The 23803-nt window shown below is 51.4% G+C and overlaps 1 protein-coding gene across 1 annotated transcript; it reads left to right on the plus strand.

Moving 5' to 3' along the window:
• Positions 1–12454: 12454 nt before the first annotated feature.
• Positions 12455–20487, plus strand: LOC127054295 (zinc finger protein 75A-like; the record flags this gene model as incomplete). The annotated part of the gene is made up of 5 exons (XM_050960383.1): positions 12455–12468; positions 13162–13288; positions 15115–15197; positions 17472–17598; positions 20444–20487. Coding segments are annotated over exons 2-5 (360 nt in total), but the record flags the coding sequence as incomplete, so codon positions are not given.
• Between the last annotated feature and the right edge of the window lie 3316 nt (positions 20488–23803).

Below are 23803 nucleotides of genomic sequence, written 5' to 3' on the forward strand. Positions count from 1 at the left end.
GGTCCTGCTTATGTCTCCATACTCTGCTGTATCCTTCACTCCCGTTGTCCAATAAACCTTCTGATTTACTGGCTGGCTGAGAGTCACTGTGAATCCCAGGAAGAGGGGTGCCGGACCGGACTCCCCCACACTCCGTGACAGACCCTAAGCCCCTCCGGGACCCCTGCAGCCTGGACGTAGGCATCTGTGCCCCCCACCAAACACCTAAGACCCCTGGAGACCCCTCCAGCCTGAACTTAGGTATCTGTGCCCCCCACCACCTCCCTAAGCCCCTCAGGGACCTATACAGCCAGGACATTGGTATCTGTGCCCCATATAGACTTCAGAAGCCCCTGGGACACTCCGGTGTGCATGTAGGTTATGTGCCCCTCAGAAACCCCCTAGCCCCCCAGGAACCCCTACAGCCTGGATGTAGGTATTTGTACCCCCACAACACCCCAACGCCCCCGGGACATCTACAATCTGGACGTAGATATCTGTGCCCCTCACAAAACCTGTAACCCGCCCCAGGGACCGATACAGCCTGGACATAGGTATCTGTGCCCACCCGAACCCCTAAGACGCCCGGGTACCCATACAGTCTGGACATAGGTATCTTGGGCTACCAAAAATCCCCTAAGACTCCCAGGATGCCTCCAGCCTGGACGTAGGTATCTATGACCCCCACTAACCCCCTAAGCCCCCCTGGTACCACTACAGCCTGGATTTAGGAATATGTGCACCCCACGAACCCCCTAAGGCCCCTTGGGACCCCTAAAGCCTGGAGATTGGTATCTGTGTCCCCCTCAAAACTCTCTAAGCCCCCCCGGGACCCCTACGGCCTGGACGTAGGTATCTGTGCACTCCAAGGCCCCTAAGATCCCTCGTACCCCTACAGCCTGGATGTAGGTGTGACGGTGCTGCCCGTGGGAGCCAGCTGAGGTCACTCAATCAGGGTGAACTGCAAACAAAACAGGGCAGACAAATCCCAAACGCTGGTGGTTATTTCAATACTTAGATTTACCAAGCTAGCACAAAACAGCTTCTGTAGTACCTCACTGGTTACTTAGACGTTTAAACCATGCAGTTCCCTTAAAGTACCCAGCCTCAGGCCTCCGTCCAGACACACCTGTCAGATATGATGATGATTTCTGAAAATCTTACTTCATCACATAAAAGAAAAGATTCTACCAATCCCAAAGGATCAGCCACACACCCAGGTTCAATTATAACTTAGATCTTACCTAAAATACATGCTATAGCCAATTGTTATTAACTAAGCTAAAATTTATTAGAAAAGAAAAGAGAGAGAGTGTTGGTTAAAAGATTAATAGACATATAGACTTGAATTCAATTCTTGAGGTTTAGATACATAGTAGAGGTGAGCTTGTAGTTGCCAAAAGTCCTTTTAGAAATAGTCCATAGGTTATAGTCCAATTTCCATATTCAGGGTGGCTCCAGTCAATGACTGGGAATCTCAATCCTTGTGGCTTAAGGTTTCCCCCTCTTGAAACCCAAAGCAGATCTGAGATGAAGAAGGATCGTGTCCCAGGCTTTTTATACATTTCCAGCAGCCTTTTGGCCTGAGAAAACAATAGGCTTAACTCTCCTTCCAAACATCCTCGCAATTAGTACAGGGTAATTTATCCATCAAACAGTTCAAATACAGGTTACCACAACCTTCAAAGAGACACAGAGACAATAATACTATTTCACTCAAGTATCATCATAAATGTTAATATTCCTTTTTTGCTCCTTGAATTAAAACTATAGCAACAGACAAGACTTGTTTGCTTACATCACAAGACCTGAGCAAACATCTCCCCTTCTACCTCTAACATTGCAGACTTGCATTTCAAAGCTCTGTTCATTTACATATCTTGCTAACCAGTTCTTAAGGTTCACCCACTGGTCAGGTCAGATGGTGAGGTGAGTTAATTAACTCTTTCTGGCCCTGTCACCTTTCAATGAGATATTAGATTATACTTATAAAGTCACAGTCGCGGTGAGTCGACTGCTGCAGCTCCCCATAGACTCTGCCTGCGTCTCTCACCAAGCTGGAGCACAGCCATCGAGGGGAGAGCACTTGATGTGTTACATCTACACTAGACACGATATATCGACCCCCGCTGGATCGATCGCTGCCCACCGATTCGGCAGGTGGTATAGACATATCCAGAGTATCTGGTGATTGGAGCTGGATCCCGGAGGGGGACACATTGAAGGAACTCAGGGGTTAAGATGCCTCTATTGTCAACTGTCAGGGCTGCTGTGGCTCAGAGGAGGGTGCTTGACTGCCTGGCAGGCTTAGGCGCCGCAAGCCTGGGAGGTGGGAGAAGTGAAGCGGCCACGGTGTGCTCGGGGTGCTCGTGCTCGGAGCAGGGGTGAGCTGGGGCGAGGGAGGTGCCACAGAGCAGAGCGGGGGAGTTGCCACAATATGGACGCCTCAGTGTAGAGGAGGGGAGCTGCCATGGGTGGGGCGCCTTAGGGCGGGGGCGCAGGGGGGGACGGCGCAAGGTGAAAGTTTCGCCTAGGGCGTGAAACATCCTTGCACTGGCCCTGCCCTATGCCCTGCCTGCAGCCAGCCCTGCACCCCCTGCCCTGCCCGCACCAGCCGCATCCTCCCTGCCCTGCCTACAGCCAGCCCTGCAGCCAGTTCCTGACACACCCCCTGCCCTGTCTCCAGCCAACTCCTGCCGCACCCCCCTGTGGCCCTGCCCAAAGCCAGCCAGCCCCCACACCTTTCCAGCCTGCACCAGCCCTGCATCCCCTGTCTGCAGCCAGCCTTGCACCCCCTGCCCTGTCTCCAGCCAACCCCTGATGCACCCCCCTGCCTGAAGCCAGCCAGCCCCGCATCCCTTGCCCTGCCTGCAGCCAGACCCTACCTCCAGCCAACCCCATGTCCACTGGTGCCCTGCAGTTCCCAGGGCAGTAACCCTGCACATCTGCTTCAATGAGGGGGGCAGGAAGCAGTTGGGACCCACACGTGCACACCCTAGGGTGACCAGACAGCAAGTGTGAAAAATCGGGACGAGGGTGGGGGGTAATAGGATCCTAGATACGAAAAAGACCCCAAAATTCGGACTGTCCCTATAAAATCAGGACATCTGGTCAGCCTAGCACACCTCCAGGTTTCCTGAGTTCTATTGCTGGGTTTCCTATTGGTTCCACTGCTGGTTGTTTTCCTTTTCCTGGGGGACTTTGGGCACGAAAACTGGAGACAGTACAAAGGTTGTATAAAGGTAAAATTAAATAGGTTGCAGAGGAGTTTTTTTTAAACTTAGGCTTTTGTTGTTAAAAATTTTGTCGCTCGGGGGTGAGAAAAAACACTCCCCGAATGCCAAAATTTGAGCCATGCAAAGCAGCAGTGTGAACAGCGCTTTGTAGGTGGAGCTGTGCTCCCGGTGACGAAGCTCCTGCCCCTCGTTGGAGGTGGTTTGGTTTTGTTGCCGGGGAAGCTCTCTCCCAGCGATAAGGACGGCCACACAGCGCACCTTACAATGGCACGGTTAGAGTGGCACAACTGTACCGTGGTAAGGTGCGCGGTGTAGACACAGACTCAGAGCTGGGGGAAAGCCGAAAGGCACTGAGGAGCACAGGGTTCAGACAGAGACATCCGTTAGGATTGGAACTATTCACAGGGATTCTCTACAGCCTAGTAAGGAGGAGAGGATGGAAGATGATAATGTACAGGTAGGATCTGATCAGAAACAGTGAAATGAAAGAGTCTCCCTCAATTACATCACATAATAGCAGACAGCTAAAATGGGAAACATTTTATAAATGCTTAAATACAAATGCTAAATGTCTAAGTACTAAGACGGGTGAATTTGAGTGCCTGGTATTGAGTGACGATATTGATAGAATAGGCATCACAGAAACCCCTGCACCCCCTCCTGCGCCCATGTGGGGACACTGACCTGTGTGCATGGAGCAGCTGGCATTGCTGCCCCCCACTCCTCCCTGGAACGCTGCTCCTCCAGGCACCCCTAGGGGCTGTGGGATGTGGGGGCAAGAAGCGAGATCATCCGAGCTCCCTGCACCCAGGTCACTTTCCTCAGCTGGGCTGAATAAGGGGAGGGCAGAGAGCAGCAGCTTCTGATGCTTCTCTCACAGCACAGCCCAGGTGGGGAAAGTGACCAGGATGCATGGAGCACATAGTGTTGCTCCTTGCTCCCCCCAACCCTCTATGGGCCCATGGAGGAGCATTGGGGCAGGGGAGAGCAGTGAGCACCTTTGCACTGCCACACGGTGCCCTTTGACCCCCTGGAGCCCTGGGTGACTACTGGGGGGCCCCAACCCTAGTGCCGGACAGGCTCCCCAGCACAAGCAGCAGAAAACACAGAGAGACTGGCCACCCACTGAGCAGTGGTAGGCTGGGTGGCTCGTAATGGAGGCTCGGGGGGGCTCAGCCTCCCCAAACGTTGCGTTGCCAAGGGGACAGTGGGGCCCATGACTAGTTTCCCTAGCCAAATTGGGTCCCCCTGGAAAAGTCTCCCCCATGTCAGCCTCAGGGCCGGAGGAGCTCCCACTCCCTGCTAGGGCCCAGGGGCTGCAGCAGGGGCACAGAGCTTCTCTGGTTTCAGGGCCGCAGCGGGGAAGAGGTAAAGGAGTGATAGGGTGGGGCCAGTGTGGGAAGGGGTAGAACAGAGGTGACAGTGCATGGGGTCATGGGTGGAAGGGGGCAGAGCCAGAGACAGAAGGGGGGCCATGGTTCCGGTGCTGGGGCCCCCACATTTGTTCTCCCTTTCCCTGGGCTTTGGCATCACTAACCCCTGCTTAGCGAGTAGGGATCAGTGGTCCCCATAATGTGGGGCATGACTTCTAGGGGGACACAGAGGAAGATTGATTGGGGCACCTCAGGGCCTGAGCCAGCCCCCATGGAGGGCAGGGAGGGAGCAACATTCAGCCCCACTCTGTCCCAGCTCTTCCCCAACTCCACCCTCAGCCTAGGCCTCTGGCTTCCAGCCTGGCCTCGACCCCCTTACCCCTGTCTGCACCCCACTCCCCAGCAAGCAACAGCCCCACTCCCAGCCCCGGTTCTCGACCGTGGCTTCGGAGGGGCCACAGCCATGGCTAAGAGGGCACAGTGTGAAATGTTTGGGGACCACTGGTTTAGGGTGACATCCTCAATCACTTCTCTGCAGTTCAATAAAAGCTATTCCTCACTCACCTACCCCTCCATCCGGACGGACTAGGTATGTTCTGCTGCCTTTCACTCATACAGGAAGGAGAATAACATTTTATTCCACTCAATCCTAAAGTGATTTGTAACCCACCACCATCCAAACTGGTCATTTTGGGGAAGCGGCCCCACCATGCCGCATACCTAGGCAGAGTAGGTGTGTCTGTGCAAACACGGTCTGTTCCTGAAGTCTTTCCCCAGCTCCTCACTAGGTGAGAGAGGGGAGCTCATTCAGCCCCTGCTTCCACTTAGTATTTAAAAACTCCTTAGTGTCCCTATATCTGCCGGCCTTAGATTTCTCCTCCTGTCCCTTTCCTGATAGCTCAGGTGAGGTGGCCAAGTGGTTAAAGTGATGGACTACTAATCCATTGTGCTCTGTACACATGGGTTCAAATCCCATTCTCCTTAGGTGCATTTAATCTTCACCTTCCTTTACAGACAACCATCTCCCCCTTTGGTACAACAACAGATCAAACAATGTTACTTCTGTAACCCAAAATTGGGTCAGCTAGTAAGCTTAGGGAGGATTAATGTCCTCCCAGAATTTGGTAGAAAACAGCACATTTATTATATTGATAGCTAAGTTCAAAAGAAGGGAGGAGGGAGGGTGTCACACTCCCAGGACAGGCCAAAGAAGATCGGTAGGCGGGTGCCACGCTCGCACTCCCATATTCATGCTCGCAGGGCACTGGCGATGTCAGGATCCTTTAAGGTAAGTGTCCCACAGTGCAGTGATGGACAGTGAGATGAAGGTAAGTCTCCCCGAGGCACGATGGAATGTAACACAGCGAACCACTGGCCAGACGGGCCAGGCAAAGGGCATTCACTGGAGGTACAAAGGAGACGGGGAAAGCCACTTCACAGGCATTCAAAGAGGGAGAGGAGACAAGTGGGGGGAGTGTAACAGACCTTTTGAGCATACAGGTTATACAGAGCACACAAATCACTGCTGTTCCTACAACAGGGTAAGTTCTCAAGCAACATGTTTCTTACTTTGCCTATCTGTAAATTTTGATGATTATCGATGGAAATATTTTGCCATTGGGTTGTGTGTTTACACAGAAATTGACATTTACCAACAAATAGGTAATTGTTCCAAGTCTGCCTAGTCTGCAGTTGATGGGTTTAGAGGGACACATTCACTCTTCCAGGTCCCCATTCCAGGCCTGTGCTCTCCAGGCTGTCAACTTCCCACACTGCTGGGATCCTTCCCTCATCTTCCCCCAGACCACTGCTCCATCCCCACTTCGGGGATTCCCTCCCCACACTGTTTAACTCCCCTGCTGGCAAGATCCCTTTCCATTCCTGTCTCCACTCTGGGCAAAAGCTCTGCACTGTTCCCACACCAGAAGTTGAACCCAGGCCACCTGGGTGAAAACCAGGAATCCTGACTAGCCCATATGGGACTATTGTTGCATCTGACGAAGTGGGTATTCACCCACGAAAGCTCATGCTCCAATACGTCTGTTAGTCTATAAGGTGCCACAGGATTCTTTGCTGCTATTATTACTACAACTCAGGCCTTGGCTACACTGGAGAGTTGCAGCGCTGGTGGTGGCTTTACAGTGCTGTAATTTGCTCCCCGTCCACACTGGCAAGGCACATACAGCGCTGTATCTCCCTGGCTACAGCGCTGGCTGTACTCCACCTCGACGAGAGGAATAAAGAGAACAGCGCTGGTGCTGCAGCACTGGGGTGCCAGTGTAAACAGTGATTAATCTTACTACGCTGTCACTGACCTCCGGAACCTTCCCATAATGCTTTTAAGTAGAGATAACGCTCTTTGTTTTGGTGTGATGCCTCTGTTTGTTTTGTTGTGAGCTGGGGGCTCCCGGAGCTGCTTATCTAAAAACCAAACACAGTTACTGTTTGCAGTGAATGAGCAGAGGCAGGGGGATCCTTTTGGAACGCCCACAGCTGGTGTTTGCTTGAGGAGAGAAGCAGCCCGGTGGGCACGGGGGGGGGGGTCTGATTTGGATCAGCGGCTTATCTGGTCTGTGAGGAAAAAAACAAAGGCGGCTATTTGCATTTAGTGAATGAGAGAGGGGTGGGGGACGGGGTTGGAACTTGTAAGGCAGGGAGCTGACACAGTGTCAGCTCCAAAAATCCACTCGCTCTGTCTCACCCCCACTCCCTGTCACAGTCCACCCCACCCTCCTCTTTTGAAAAGCACATTGCAGCCACTTGAACGCTGGGATAGCTGCCCATACTGCACCACTCCCAACAGCGCTGCAAATGTGGCCATGACAGAGTGCTGGTAGCTGTCAGTGTGTCCACACTGCAGCGCTTTCCCTACACAGCTGTAGGAAGACAGCTTTAACTCCCAGCACTGTACAGCTGCAAGTGTAGCCAAACCCTCTCTAAGCCGACCCCTTATGAGAGCAGCAGGGACTAGCATGACTGGATGTCCCGATTTTTGGGTCTTTTTTCTTATATAGCTGCCTATTACCCCCACCCCGTGTCCGAGTTTTTCACATTTGCTGTCCAGTCACCCTAGCAGGGGTTGCACACAGGGCTGCATTAACCTTCAGGTGCTGAGGTTTCCCTCTCTCCATTCCCAGAGCCTGTGATCAGGAAACAGACATCATGGCTCCCAGGTGCTGCACAGACCATGACTGAGATCAGACCCCATATTGTGCAAGGTGCTGTATAAACCCTGGCCAACACTGGGACACCCAGGGGGTTCCCCCAATTTCCCTGAGCCTCTGCTGCCCAACTTCTTCTGACTCCCTCTGGATCACCCCCCCCCCACAAAAAATCCACCTTTCCAAACAGTCCTTCTTTCCCTGCCCCCTGATTCTGCTTTCACACCCTGGGACCATCTCCTCTCTTCGTCTCTCCCCCTCCAGGTGAAGCAGAGATAGAGGCAACTTCAGCCACTGGAGACAGCCCCAGCGAGCGCTGCAGCCAGCCCCGGGGTGGGGGATGGTTGCAGACACAGGAAGGGAGCAGCTGGGACCGGGGGTTGGGGGGGCGGGACGTGCTGGGAAGAAGGAGGCAGGAGAACAAAGCCCGGAGACCCAACACTGGGCAGCTCCTGGGGGCGGGCCTCTGGCTCAGCTCAGGGGCAGGGCAGCTCCTGGGGGCGTGGCTATGGCTCAGCTCAGGGGTGGGGCAGCTCCTGGGGGCGGGGCTCTGGCTCAGCTCAGGGGTGGGGCAGCTCCTGGGGGCAGGGCTCTGGCACAGCCCAGGGGCGGGACAGCTCCTGGGGGTGGGGCTCTGGCACAGCCCAGGGGCGGAGCAGCTCCTGGGGGCGGGGCTCTGGCACATTGTGACGCGGAGCCCAAGCTGAACAGCTGTTCCCTGGTTCTCCACGTGCTGCCAGCAGCGCTGGAGCCGCCCGAGCCGGAGCGGAGCCGCTGTTCTCAGCTGCAGCCAGGATCTGCCCCCGGCCCCGCTGGGATCCAGGTGGAGACAGAGACTGGGGCCTGGGGGTTCCCCTTGGTGTGGCTGGCGGGGGCGGAAAGGGAGGGGAGAACCGGAGCTGCAGGCGGGGGAAGGGCGCTGGGACATTGTGACCCGGAGCCCCCGGGGAGTAAGAGACCCCGGGGGAAGGGAAAGTGACTCTGCCCCGGGGAGCCTGGGAGAAGCCTTGGAGCCGCCTCGGCCCCAGTGGAGCTGCAGCAGGGTCCGCCCGGAACGCTGGGAGGGGGCGGAGTCTGGGGCCCGGCGGGGGGGAGCGGTGTATTAAATCGCTCCCAATAGCAATGTGCTACTCCCGGGCACTGCGCATGCCCAGTAACAGCCGCTGAAGCCGCTGCCCTTCCCCCTGCCCTGACTAGCCATAACGTTCCACCGGGCGCTGGGGGCGGGGCTGGAGCGGGGTGGGGGAGTAACAGGGAGCGGCGGGGGGGCACTGAGCAGGAAATTGATGGGCGGGGGGGGTCAGGCAGCTGGAGGCAGGGTTCCGCGGGGGCTAAAAGGCACAATCCGGGCTGGGGGGAGGAGCAGGAGTTGAGCTCAGGGGGAGGCGCTGGCAGAGCCCTCCCCTTCGGTGTGGGGGCGGAGGTGTCGGGGGCAGAGAAGCCGGAGTTGCAGGGAGGGGGAGGTCACTGGGGTGGGGGTGGGGGTAGATCTGTCTCTGTGCAGCCAGGATATTCCCGGGGTGGGGGAGGTGAGTTAACTGGATCCTGTCCCTGTTTTTGCCACTTCCTCCCACACACAGATTCTCTCAAGATTTCTCCTTTTTTCTCTCATTATCGCACATGGCTATAAAATCCAGGGAGATTCTCCTTCCCCCCCGCCCCCAATGATCAGCTCTCTAATTGCCTCTGATTTTCCCTTTTCTCTCCATACTTCTCAAATGTCAATTTAAAATCTCTCCGATGGGGGGTGGATTTTCCCACCCATTTTATCTGCAGCGATTTGTCCTTGTTGGGGTGGGAAATTGTTGCCCTGGGTCATTCCCCTGAACATGGCTCCCAGTGGAGTGGGATGGGATGAGGTTCCCGTTCTCTGCCAGGGCAGGGAATGGAGGAGCACATCCCCCATGGAGACTGCCCAGACCCTATATCCCAATCCCCCTGCTGCCCCCTTCCATTGTCCAGGGAGCCTTCCAGCTCCCACCCTCTTAAATCAGTTCCTCAAAGGGTTCTGAGCTGCTCACGTGAATGGTTGCCCCGGGGTCGGGGGGGACCATCACATTCTGTTTATGTATTGGACAGTCATATAAAATCCAGTCCAACAATCCCCCTTTTTCCACTAGTTATTTAATAGCAACATCTAATCCCCTCCGATCTTGGTGGTTTTCTCTCATGTTATCAAATGTCGTTTGTGACAGGGTTCTCTCTGCGTATCTCAAAGATTGATATAATATACCCCAAACATTTGCCCCACTTCTCTCTAGTTGTTTTATTTCTAATTGAATATGATGGGTTGTTTCCCAATGTGCTAAGATGCAGCTGCCTCTGGGGTGGATCCATGGTGGCCATTATTTGCTAGTGACAGCCCGTGGACCTTTCCTGCCTTCCAGGCCTTCCATTCTCCTGTTAAAGAAGCACCCCCCAGGCTCCCTCTGCCTGTGTGACTGACCAGCAGGAGGTGGTGTTAACTTTCTAGCCACTTCTCACACTCTGTGAGGTAACACTTGCAAGGGCAGGGAAGGTGTCTGTGTGGGGAGATTGCAGCTGAAGGGGCATTGTGGTAGGGGGAGGCCTCTGGGTGGCTGGGCAGGGGGTACCCTAGTCAGGTTGGTGGGTTGTGGAGGTTTGGGGTTTGGGGGGGTGGTTGTGATGTGCCCATCACTGAGGCTATGGGTCCTGGAGGTGGGTATCGCTGGGGGCCTGGTGGCTGCAGAACAGTGGGGGTGGGTGTCTCTTAGGGGGGTGGGACAGAGGGTTAGAGGGAGCCTGGTTCTGTGCCAGGGGCTCTGTCTGTGCTTCCCCCGCTGGTTGCTGGTTTTGTTGCCATGCCCAGTGCACAGAGCTGGGGGAGGGGATCCCTGGCACTAGGTCAGGGCATGCTAGGGAAGCAGAGTGAGGGGTCCCACTGTAAAGCATCAGGGGATCACACTGGTCAGAGGAGGGGGTCCCAGGCAAATGTCAGGGTAGATCGTTCTGGAGGGTGGGGGAGTTCCTAGGCAGGCAGTGAGGGACTGAGTTCCCAGTGGGGGGGTCCCTTGAGGGGGTCCCTGGCTGCTGGGGGCTCTTGGTGGGGGGAACCCTTTGGGATTCCCAACCTGGCAATCATGGTGGGGCTTTGAGGGGTATCTGGGGTCCCTGGCCAGGGACTCTGGGGGCTACGTCCCAGGGAATATCTGATGGGATCCTGGCTGGGGGGTGTCTGGGGCCCCTGGCTGGGGGGGTCTGGGCTCTGGGTACTAGGGGGTGTCTGGGGGCTGCTGCTAACCATGATCCTTCTCTCTGGTCAACTTGTGCCAGAGTCCTGGCTCCTAGTCACCAGGTCACCAAGTCCATTCCCCAGTCACGTGCCCTGTCACTGTAAAAACTTTCTGTCCACTTAGCAAACACTGTTAGTGTGAAATCACAGAATTTACTTTTCTCCTCTTTTGAAAACTGCAGGAACTTTCGGTTCCGTTTGGAAAATCTTTGCCCCCAGTCCTTGTCCTAGATCTGCGGGGGTGAGGGAGGTGGGAAGGGAGTCAGCACTGCCACACGATGGTCTTTTCCACAGCGTTCTGAACTCATTCTTTCTGAAATCCGGTGTCATTGAGACCGTTGTTAATCCAGAGTCACTGTATGGAAAGACAAGGAGTGATTCCAGATGGACAGTGGGTCAAATGAGATCAGCCATTCTCCCTGTGAGGAGGGGCTCCCATTAGCTGCTCTCCCCAGAGAGCTAAAGGAGGGAGGCTGCTCAAACACTCTGTCCCTCTCTGCTCAGGATATTGGGGTTCAGCTTCCTGGGTCAGATGCTGCAGCCTCCGTTGTGATCTGGGAGACCAGGCTTGGCAGCTGCTGCTCCCCCAGTGGGGCTCTGTGCTGGGAAGTGACCTTAATTAAAGCTTCTTCTCTGCCCGGCCCAGGGGATGACTTTCTGCAGCTGGTCCTAGCCCCCTAGGGCAGTCCTGGGCCCTGTTACTACTAAATTCTGAGCCAGAGTCTCCAGGTAACTGAAAGACCTCAGGGAATGTCCTAGGGTCTGGCAAGAAAGTGACTCTGCACAAACAACACCACCTCATTTCTCCTCCCATTAGCGGTTGCCAGGAGGAAATCCAGCCATGGGAGAGCAAAGCCCCCAGGAATGGGACTGTCCCAGCCAGAGGGGCAGGGAGAGAGGACAGGGGAAGGAGAGACTGAAAGGGGCAGTGGGAGAAATGAATGTGGGGGAGGGATTTCCAGCTCTCTAGTCCACCCAGACACATGTATTGCTGCATCCTGGGGCAGAACCACTTTCCAGTGAACAAAACAAGGATCAGACAGAGCAAAAGCCAGTTCCTGACTCCATATTCCCCCTGCTGGGGTGTGGCTGCCGTGGGGTCAGTGTCTGAGGGAATCCCCCACAGTGACTCCTTTGGTTCTGCTCTTTTCTAGCCTTGTGTTCAGAGAAGGGGTGAGGGGAGAGAGAAAGGAGGTTAAAAATGTGTCTGTGGACTTAGCCTGGCAGGAGGGGCCAGGTCTAAATTGTAATAAACAGATTGAGCATTTCCCAGCATGACAGAATCTAGGGTGTCTGTCTGCAGGGAAAGGGCCTGGGGGAATTGTGATGTGAAATTAACTAAAACCGGTTCTGAAACGCCCACAACTGCCCTTCTCCCCCAGACAGGCTGCAGAATGTTTTGCTCCAGCTCATCCCAGCCTGGCGTGGGACAGGGAAGAGAAATTGCTGCAGTGGAGTCAGTCCAGGTAGAGATTATCGGGGGGTTGCTGGTGGGTTCCTGCTGGAGGAAAGGGAGAGCAAATACACCAGAGGTGGGAAGGTTTGCAGAGTCTGGTTTGGAGGTTGGAGCGGGGCAGGAAATTCACAGCGTGGGGAAAGGAGGAGGCCAGGGTGTGGTAGACCTGCTGGGAGTTATTTACTAAGTGGCCTAGATTCTAGGAACAGACCCAGGAGGTTTGGAGGTGGAAATGCCCTAATTAGTGAAGAGAGAAAATAACCCACCTACATAGAGCTAGTCAAACTGACCACACTCCTAGTGCTGGAGCCTGACCTCATTAACCATCAGCTGCTGTGAGATATAAAGGGGACACCCATGAGTCAGGCTAATTGGAGCTGCCTCTCCCTTCATATCCCGCTCCTCACAATGAGGAGGGTGTTGGGCATCCTACCAGCGAGCTCTCCCTGGACCCTGCTAGGGGCTCCATCTCCTGTATCAGTCAGTGGCTAGTAGGGGGGTGATGGATATGCTGGGAGAGATAAGGGGCTCTCTCTCCATCCCCTCACCCTGGCATTTGCTGGATACTCTGAGCCAGGTCGAGGTGGGACTCTCCTGACTATGATCCACCCAGAGCTTCCATTTGATTCACTCTTCTCTGCCACAAATAGTGGGGCTGTGAGTGGGGCAGCAAGTCCTTAGTGTTGGACTCTTACTCTTTCAGGGGCCGGTGACCTTCAAGGAGATGGCTATGTATTTCACCAGGGAAGAGTGGGCTCTGCTGGACCCCACTCAGAGAGCCATCTACTGGGATGTCATGCAGGAGAACTATGAGACTGTGACCTCGCTGGGTAAGGGTTCCTGTCCCTTCTGTTCTTGGAAGGGGAAATGAAGAGTGAAGGTTCACTCCACCCCCACAATGCCATCTGTACCCTGTCCTGTTTCAGCATCACCCCAATAGGCCAGTGACACACATAATACCAGAGACCCTCCTCTGCTGCAGAACACTTTGGGAACAGAGCACAGGAGCCGTATTGCACAGTGTCAAATATCTCCTGTTTGCTCAAGTGAAACTGGGGGTTAGGTCTGGCATAACTGTCCCATACCCCTAATCATTTTTGTTGCCCTTTTCTGAACCTTTTCCAATTCCAATATTTCTATTTTTGAGATGGGGTGACAACATCTGCATGCAATATTCAAGATGTGGGTGTATCATGGATTTATTTGCTGTTTTTACAAATATGATCTATGAGATATTCTGTCATATCTATCCCTTTCTTAATTATTTCCTACATTGTTCACTTTTTTTCACTGCTGCTGCACATTGAGTGGATGTTTTCAGAGAACTATCCACAGTGACTTCAAGATCCATCTCTTGAGTGGAAACAACTAATTTAGACCCCATCATTTTGTATGTATAGTTGGGATTGTGTTTTCCAATGGGCTGCACTATGTGCTATCCTGTCATCTAGTACTGCTGAGATCCTGCATTCAGTAATATCCCTGCCCTTCCTGTTCCCTTTCTCCACCGAACCCCACCAGCCCATGCTTCCTGTTCCCAGCTTTCCCAGGATTCTCGCACTGTCTCTGAACCTCTCTGTCAGCAAGAAGCAGTGCCAGGGACACTTGCCCTCTGTCTGGAGTCTTCGATTTCTGGGACATGGATTTACTTTCTCTGTGTTGTAAGAGGCTCTGTCATAATGAGTGTCTGTGACGTTACCCAGAGTACAATCTGGACTGTTAAATAGCTGTCCCCTCAGTCCTCCAGCATGGGGTGCCTTTTCCACTGTTTTCCCTCGAGAACAGCCCCCTCTTGGCCAATTAACACACAGTCTCCAGCATGTAACTCACTCCCAGCTACACAGTATTGAGTGCTGCTAGACAGCCACACATGAATTACACCTCAGGAGAAAACCAGCAAATTCTCAAGTGCCCAACTTTCCCCCAGAAATGTGCATCTTGCACTGTCCAGCACGCTACTGAACGACCCAAGCTCATATGAAGTCTGTCATTTCATCAGCGGAAAATGACATGCACCAGCTTGTTATCCCAAACAGAGTTTCCAACACACTTCAATCCACACATACTGGTTAGATGAACAATAAACCAAGATTGTTAACTACCAAAAACTAAAACTAGGCCCAGTCCATGAAAGGGGCACTCCCAGGAGAGACTGTATAAAGGCTGGAACATGAAACACCTTTGTAAACCTGAGACAGCTGCCTTGGGGACAATGACAGGGAGAATCCCCCAAAGTGACTCCTTTGTTTCTGCTCTTCTCTGGCCTCCGATTGTTCCTTCCAACGTGCACTACTTTGCACTTGTCTCTACTGAATTTGATCCTATTTACTTCAGATCATTTCTCCCGTTTGTCCAGATCATTTTGAATTTTAATCCAATCCTCCAAAGCACTTACAACCCCTCCCAGCTTGGTGTTGTCCGCAAACTTGATACGTGTAAGAGAGAGACTGTTACTGGGAGGGTTTCCCCATGTGTCAGAGGGTTACACCCTGGTGGGAGGGGGCTAGGCCTGTACTGGAATAAGGTCACTCTGTGCTTCACAGTGTGCTAGAACCTAGAATGTGCATTAGCAGGGGAAAAGCTGAGGGGAATCGGCTTGTGGAATGGACAAAAGCCTAGTCTGAATTCTCACACCTTGGCCTTTTCACTCCGGCAGGCCAGAGAATAACATCCATGTTTCGCTGCAGATCATCTCGTCCTCCCAGGGGCAAGGAAATGGCTGCAATGGAGCTGGCTCAGGTAAGAGATTATCAGGGTGGCGGGCTCTGCTTGGAGGTTGAGGAGCAGTAAATGCATAAGAGGGTGGGAATTGCTAGAGGTGGTGGGAAGCAGGAAATATCTCGGGTGGAGAAAGGGAGGGGACAGCATGTGACAAACCTGCTGAGACTTGTGTAGTGTAGGGCGTGATGGGTTGTCACCCCCAGGAGGCAGTTTGTGGAGCTTCTGGGAACTGCTGTGTCCTCTAACCCTCACGCTGGGCTGGCCCTTCTCACACTGCTTTGCTGGAGATTTCGCCAGCCTCTCCAGGGCCTGTTATCACCCAACACAACAGCAGGTGGCGCCATGCAGCCAACTAAGCTACCTGAGTGCTTTACCTAAGCCACTCAAGGACAGATAGAAGACAAGAGCCAATTTCCCACTCCCCAACCTTGCACACTTGCTGTAGTATAAATCCAGAATGATACCATCTTATAGTGCACAGGGATCTCTATAATGCAAGCTCATTAATGTAGTTCCCCTTCCCCTCGATATGGGACAGATGTGCACAACAAGCTGAGATTTTCCCCAGACACTTCACTCAAAATACGCTGGTTAAGATAAAGCATCAAACAAGTTTATTAACTGCAGAAAGATAGATTAAGTGATTATAAGTGATAACAAACAGATCAAAGCAGATTATTTAGCAAATAACCAAAACTCAGACTAAGCCTAACATACTAGATGGATAGAATTTGAATTAGCAATTTCTCACCCTGACTGATGGTACAAGCAGTCCCCCAAGTTTCCATACACAAGCTAGAAATCTCTTGATCCTGGGAGCAGCACTTCCCCCACATCCGTTTTTGTTTCTCAGGTGTTTCCAGAAGTTCTCTTGTGTGGAGAATGAGGCCAAGAGATGATGTCACACCCCACCTTATGTAGCTTTTCCATATGGTGGGAACCTTTTGTTCCAAACTCAGTTCCTAGTCCAGTTTGTGGAAAAATACAGATACTAAAATGGAGTTTAGTGTCATGTGGTCTGGTCACAGGCCCTGCTGAGTCATAGTAGCCATGACTCATAGGCTGGCTGAAACATTCACAGGAAGGCTAAGCTCTTCCACAGTCCATTGTCTTTGTTGAGCCATCAGCACTGTCTGGCTTCTTCATTGTTGTACCTGAAAGGCTCATTGTGGATGTTACCCAGAGTAAGCACATTTGAAATACAGATACAGAGTCAATATCCATAACTTCAGATACGAACATGATATGTGAACACAATTAGGATAATCATATTCAGCAAATCAGAACTTTTCCAGTGACACCACACATGATGCATCTTCTACAAAATAGATCATAATTATGTCCTAATCATATTATAATCATACCACTATGATGAATATGGGGGTGTAGTGTCAGATAGGTCCTAATTTCAAGGCACAGGAGTTGGGAATGGAACTTCCCCTCTTTGTGGAACAGGAAATAACCCTCCAGCCAGGGCTGGGACAACTTCCCAGACTCTCAGTGATGGAGCCTGAATCTACTGACATTTCATTAATTACCACCAACCCCAATCTTTGTGGCAACTGTAAACTTTATCAGTGATGATTTTGTACTCTCTTCTAAGTCATGGATAAGAATGTTAAATAGCACAGGGCCAAGAACCAATCCCTGCAGGAACCTGCTAGAAAGAAATCCACTCGATCATGGTTCCCCATTTACTATCAGAGTTTTTAATCTATTTAATGTATGCCGTGTTTATTTTGTATCATTCTAGTTTTTTTTAGTAAAAATATTGTGCTAATCAAGTCATGTCCCTTACGGAAGTTTAGGTATATTACATCAATACTATTAGCTGCAACCAAACTTTTGATCTCATCCAATAAGGATATCCCGTTAGTTTGATAGGCTCTATTTTCTCTAAACCTTTGTTAATGGGCACTACAATTCTGACCTTCTAACTTCTATTCTTCATGATTGACTTCCCCTTTCTTCCATATATTTTATTTAGAGAGTGCTTGGATTCCTACCAGGGAGCCACTATCAGGGTCCAGAGACAGCCCCATCTCCTATATTAAGCTCTGGCTAGTAGCTATGTGATAAATGTGAAGACCCTGCTTCTGTCTGTCAGATGGGAGACACAAAGGTTCTCTCTTTCTACCCTCTGATGCCTCCTGGCTGCTGTAAGCAAGGTGGGGTGGGACTCTGTTAACATGTGCCTCCCGGAGCTTCCATTTCCCTGGTGCTGCTGTTCCGTGAATAGTGGGGTTGTGAGTGGGTCAGCAGGTACTGAGTATTGGACTCCTGCTCTTTCAGGGGCCGGTGACCTTCGAGGAGGTGGCTGTGTATTTCTCCAGGGAAGAGGGGACTCTGCTGGACCCCACTCAGAGAGCCCTCTACAGAGATGTCATGCAGGGGAACTATGAGACGATGGTCTTGCTGGGTAAGGATTCCTGTCCCTTCTGTTCTTGGAAGGGGAAATGAAGAGTGAAGGTTCATGCCACCCCCACAATGCCATCTGTACCCTGTCCTGTTTCAGCATCACCCCAATAGGCCAGTAACATACATACTACCAGAGACCCTCCTCTGCTGCAGAACACTTTGGGAACAGAGCACAGGAGCAGCATCACACAATGTCAAATATCTCCTCTTTACTCAAGTAAAACTGGGGTTAGGTCCAGCATAATGAACAGAAGCTTCCTACCCCCAGCCTTCTCTCAAACCCTGAGCCTTCTCTACCCAAACCAGAATGTGCTTGGGGTGTAACAAGCAGGCGGCTGGAGTCAGAGCTGCCAGTCCAGGGTTACTTATCATACAGACACTCAGTGCGTCCTTGAACGCTGGCTGGGAGTATCCAGACAGGGGAGCTCCAGCAGCAGAACACTGAATCTCACCCAGGATTACAGATGACACAACTCCTCGCTGATCTGGATTGCACCCCAGCATGTGAAAATGGCCTAGGTTGGTAGTGACATTTCTTGAGACATGGAGAGTCTTGCTCCCATATCACCAGGTGTAATAAAAATAACAGGAAAGGCCATATATGGAAAACTGATTGTTCAGCTTGCTTTTGACCTGCATCATATTTTGCAATATATTCCAAATAAGGAAATTAACGTGCAACGTATGTGTCATTGTTTGTGGTTTTAAGCTGTAAAAGGCTTGTGTGATTTTTAGCTCGGGAACAGTATTCCAATAGCTGTCGCCCCCTGCGTGCTTGTAACCAAGAAAAGAGCCTCAGGCTGAGCTGATTCAAATATTAATCCTGTGGTCGTTTTCCACAACAGCCTCAATAGGTCCCTGTGATGGAATGTAAGGCTACATCTAGACTACCCACCGTATCGGCGGGTTAAAATCGATTGCTCGGGGATCGATATATGGCGTCTCATCTAGACGCCATATATCGATCCCCGAGCGCGCTTATATCGATTCTGGAACAACACCAACCCCAACGGAGTTGCTGATTTGACAGGGGGAGCCGCGGACATCGATCCCGCGCGGTGAGGATGGGTGAGTAATCCGATCTTAGATATTCGACTTCAGTTACGTTATTCACGTAGCTGAATTTGCGTATCTAAGATCGATTTCCCCCCGTAGTGTAGACCAGCCCTTAATGTCTTCACACCTTCCCCCTGCAGGAGAATGGCTGTTTGACCAGCTGTTTGCCTTGCTGTCTCTGAGGAACTGGTCTGTGGGTGTTCCCCAGAACTGTAACTTTTTCAGTAATATCATACTGTAAAATCTCACAATTTTACATACAGTGTTACTACACATTTTAACAGGAGGATAATATTCAGTAGGTTATGCGTTTTCTAATGATACCTCACAAGCCATACTGGGTACAAAATTGATCATAATTTTCTAGAAGAGTGAACACAGGGGTACAGATTGACACAGTGTCTGTGTGTGTGTTCCCAGCAGATATGTGGGTATTTCAATCCCTCATAAGCACAATGTTTGGCATCTTCAAGGACCTGGGGAACTGGTCCTGGGAATTCACTAGTTTAGCAAGTGTGAGACTGCATGAAATTGTGAGACACTTTGGTATTAATAATAAAATAATATAATCTGATAAAATTGCAATGAATCATGCTAGGTATGCCATGTAAAGTGTCAGTGAAAATGTTATGATTTGCCAAGTATGATAATTTTGTTTCTATGTTTCTATCACCTTTGTATTGTGAGTTACAGATATGTAAGGTATATCTGTATTTCCAGACTTGTGCAGTTTTTCTGGGTGACACCCCCAGACATATTGGCATCAACATTGCCTAGCATGTTTGATGGCCCATTGAGGGTCATCAGCTGTACAATGAACCTATGGACCAAGGGGATACACCTATTGAGTCAGCAAGACATGCCGGGGTTTGCCTGTGTAATGAAACCTCCAAAGCTTTTCCATGCCATGTGCTGTGAAGCTTGTGTTTGGGACACAGGAAGTACAAGCCACATGGCAAAAGGAATATAAAGCGCAGCTGCATCATCTCCATCTTGTCTTCAATCCCCCTTCCTACCTCTGGAGCAACTTCTCTACAAACTGAACCCTGGAACAAAGGACTGAATGACCCATCCAAGCTGTGGATGCGTTCCAGACAGACTTTCAAGCCAGCAACTCACCAATACTGCTAAGAACCTGATATATCCATTTTGGAATGTATCTGACTGCTTTTCCATTTAAATTCTTTCTGTCTTTCTTTCTTTTAAACCTTTAGTTTAGATGCTAAAGAATTGTCTGGAAGGATGGAATTTAACTTCATTCTTTCATTTGTTCTTTCTTCTAAACATTTAGTTTAACTGCTAAAGGATTGGCTGGCAGCATGGTATTTTGGATGAGATCCAAACCTGGGTAATGTGGCTAACCTTCTACCCACCCACTTCCTGGATCCAATTAGGATCACTCTCCTGCTGCCCTCTGGCCATGCTGTATCACAGTGAGCAGAGTTTTTAAATAACCTCTCACTGTACGGGACCTAGTTGCTGATTAGGAGTCAGAGAACTGTCATGCAATAAAGGGGGCCGTGTGATTTCTTTTTTCAGAGTCTCGTTAACCAGTGTGTGGGATCAGAAGCACAGTTTGTGACTGGTCAGTGAGTTTAACTTCAGTGTTAACCACCAGTATGGGGAGCATCTGCTCTCCCTTTTTCAGCCTGCTCTGACCTTGGCATTTTCAGTGAGGACTGCCCCAGGCACACTAGGTCACACTAAGCACTGAAGATAAATTAACAGAATGTTTTTGATGATCAAGTTGTATGAAATCAACTGAACTCCTTTGTTTTCTTTCATCTGAGCGGAGTTTCTGGTTTTCCAACGTGATATGATCTCCCAGCTGGAACAAGGGAAAGAGCCATGGGTCCCAGAGCTCCAGGGTTCAGAGGAAAGAGAGATCCTGAGATCTCCCCGCACAGATGAGGAAACATTAAACCAACTCAGAATCTGTAAGTGCCTGAAGGAAACATCTAGGATGCCCTACAAAGCTCTTGGGAAGTCTCTCAGTTCATTATTGTCCATAGCAGGGGTCGCATCCGCAGGGTAAATATAGCTCAAGGCTTCCTATAGATGCTAGCAGACACCGGGCAGTAGCTTTCTCCCTTCCCCCTGTGAAGTTGGATGGGATGTGAAGGCTGAATTGATCCCCTCCTCTCTCCTGTTGGGGGGAGCTGAGTTCCTGATTTTTATTTGTCCTCTCTCCAGCACTTGTTTTGGTTTGGCCTTCCCCTTTCCATCCCTGTTTGAGGTTTCTGTCTCTATCACAGCAGGTGATGCAATGACGTGTGAGGTTCAGCACAGACCAGAAAAAGAGCAGGGAAACCAGCCAGGGGAGAAAATGGATAAATTTATTTCCTGTCAGGGAACTCAGAAGGGCCTTAAGGAAACCAGAATACAGCAGGAATTCTGCAGGGAAAAGCAAAAAAAAAATACATGTGCTGAGTGTGGGAAAAACTTCACTTACAGATCAGGCCTTTCTCAACATCAGAGAATCCACACAGGGGAGAGGCCCTGTGAATGCAATGAGTGCGGGAAAACTTTCAGTCGCAGCTCGCACCTTATTGGGCATCAGAGAATCCACACAGGGGAGAGGCCCTATGAATGCAGTGAGTGCGGGAAAAACTTCAATCGCAGCTCTCACCTTATTCAGCATCAGAGAGTCCACACGAGCAAGAAGCCCCGCGAATGCCGTCAGCAGGCCTGCACAACTCGTAAAGCGGTGATGTAGAGAAATCTCTGTATTAACTATCTCTATAAATCTTTATAACGTTGCATTGTGTTATTTTGTATTAAGTATCTTTCTTTATGACATTGCATCCGGCATGATGTTATTTTGTAATTCATATGACTTGGCATTGTGCCTCTCTATTTTCATACAACTTTGTATTAGATCCCTATATAGAAAATTGGTAGAAAACTTTGTATCAAATGTTATAGCCCCTAAGGATAGTATAGTTAAAGTAAAAGAAAACATGTGCCTTTTTGCTAGAAGTAGAATAAGATCTTCCCCCGCACTCTGTAATCAATTGCTCTATTGACTGAATGAGGTGTGAATGAGTGAGGCTTGGAAGACACCCACCTCCAGACAGCTACAACAGTTGAAGAGGGAATGGGAGCCAGAGCAAAGGACAATACAACTTGTCAAGTGGGCCCAATAAAGAAGAGCAGACATATTGATGGCCTCAGGGATTAGAAGCAAGCACCTTCTTTAGAAAACACCCTCTTTGAGCAGCATTGGGACAACACCCAGAGAAAAGCAGCACAAAGACCAACGGACGCAGACCCAGATTTTGAATCTGGTCTAGATTTGCATAAGAGGGAAGCTGCTATAAATGCGAGGTGTCTTGCAGAAGGACCCCGGATCTCGTCTTGTCACCATCGGACCATCGATTTGGATCGGTAGAAGCCCGGCTCCACCCCTCCCCCATCTAACTCACCTGGCCAGTGCAGTTAAGGGGAGCAACTAGTTGGTAACAACAGCAAGACGGAGTGTGTTTATGTCTGTGTGTGTGCGTGAATGCATGACTGTGATATATATCTCATGTGCATATCATAGAGTATTAATTGATACCTGTATTACTAATAAATGTGGCATTTTGCCTTAATCCCCCTGAAAAGTTCCTGTACAGTACTTTGAGTAAAACAGCGAGGGCCACAATACTCCAAAGAAAACAGCTGAGGACCGAAACCCCCCGGCCCTGCGGAAACACCCCCCACTCAGGACCTCCCAGCCTGGCGGAAACACCCCGCCCAGCCCTGCAGAAACAAACCCTCCTTCCCCAGCGCCGCCCCACCAAAACAGCTGTGGGTCAAAAAGGAAGGTTGGTGGTGGGGAGGTGTTACTTGATGTTAAATCAACCAGGGACTCCCAGCCAAAGAGGTGGCTGGGAGCCCTCAGGGTCAAATTAAAGGGCCTGGGGCTCTGACGACTGGGGGAACCCGGAGCTTTTCAGGGCTGGGGCAGGGATTTAAAGGTCCCAGAGCTCCTGCTGCTGAGGGGAGCCTGAGCCCTTGAAATCCCAGCCTCACTCCATCCCCTGGAGCTGCCGCCAGGATTCAAAGGGCTCTGTGCTGCCTGCAGCCACAGGGATCCCTGAGCCCTTTAAATCTCAGCTGCTGCCGGGATTCAAAGGGCTCTGGGCTGCCCGTGGCGGTGGGGAGCCCTGAGACCTTTAAACCTCAGCTGCGGCCGGGAATCTCTGCGAGCAGCCCAGAGCCCTTTGAATCCCGGCCGTGGCTGGCAGGCCGGCTTTAGGAAGTGCGGGGCCCAATTTGAACATTTTTGGCGGGGCCCCGCAGGGATGATTGGGGAAAAAAAAGCCTTTCAGTTCTTAACAACCGGTTCCCTATAAAAAGTTCTGCCACAGTATGTATTTTTTGTACCAGTAGGGTTACCATACGTCCGTATTTTCCTCCCAGATGGCGATTTAAGAACCAAAAAGCCTGACATGTCCGGGAAAGTACAGATGTATGTTAACCCTACCTAAAAGTTCTTTTTTAAAAAGATGGGTCTGAACTAGAAATGAGCTCTGCCACTCCCTTAGGGTGTGCTAGGGTGCACATGTGTGGGTCCCAGCTGCTCCCTGCCCATCTCATTGAAGCAGGTGTGCAGGGTTACTTCCCTCGGAACTGCAGGGCACCAGTGAACATGGGGCTGGCTGGAGGTGGGGGAGGGGGAGGATGCGAGAGGTAGGGTCTGGCTGCAGGCTGGGCAAGGGGTGTGGGGCAGGCTGGAGACAAGAGGTGTGGGGTGGGCTGGCTGGCTTCAGGCAGGGCCACAGGGAGGGTGCGGCATGGGTTGGCAGGGCTGGAGACAAAGGAGTGCGGGACTGGCTGGCTTCAGGCAGCGGGGTGCGGCAGGGGTTGGCTGGAGACGGGTTGGTGCAGGGCTGAAGGCAAGGCAGGGGGTACGGGGTTGGCTGGAGACAGGGCAGGGGGTGCAGGGCTGGTGCGGGCAGGGCAGGCAGTATGGCAGGGGTTGGCTGGAGACAGGGCAGGGGGTGCAGGGCTGGTGCGGGCAGGGCAGGCAGTGTGGCAGGGGCTGGCTGGAGACAGGGAAGGGGGTGCAGGGCTGGCTGGAGACAGGGGTTGGTGCAGGGCTGAAGGCAAGGCAGGGAGTGTGGGGCTGGCTGGAGATGGGCAGGCTGCAGGCAGGAACTGGT

The sequence above is a fragment of the Gopherus flavomarginatus genome, chromosome 6 (assembly GCF_025201925.1).
Source record: "Gopherus flavomarginatus isolate rGopFla2 chromosome 6, rGopFla2.mat.asm, whole genome shotgun sequence".
NCBI lineage: Eukaryota > Metazoa > Chordata > Testudines > Testudinidae > Gopherus > Gopherus flavomarginatus.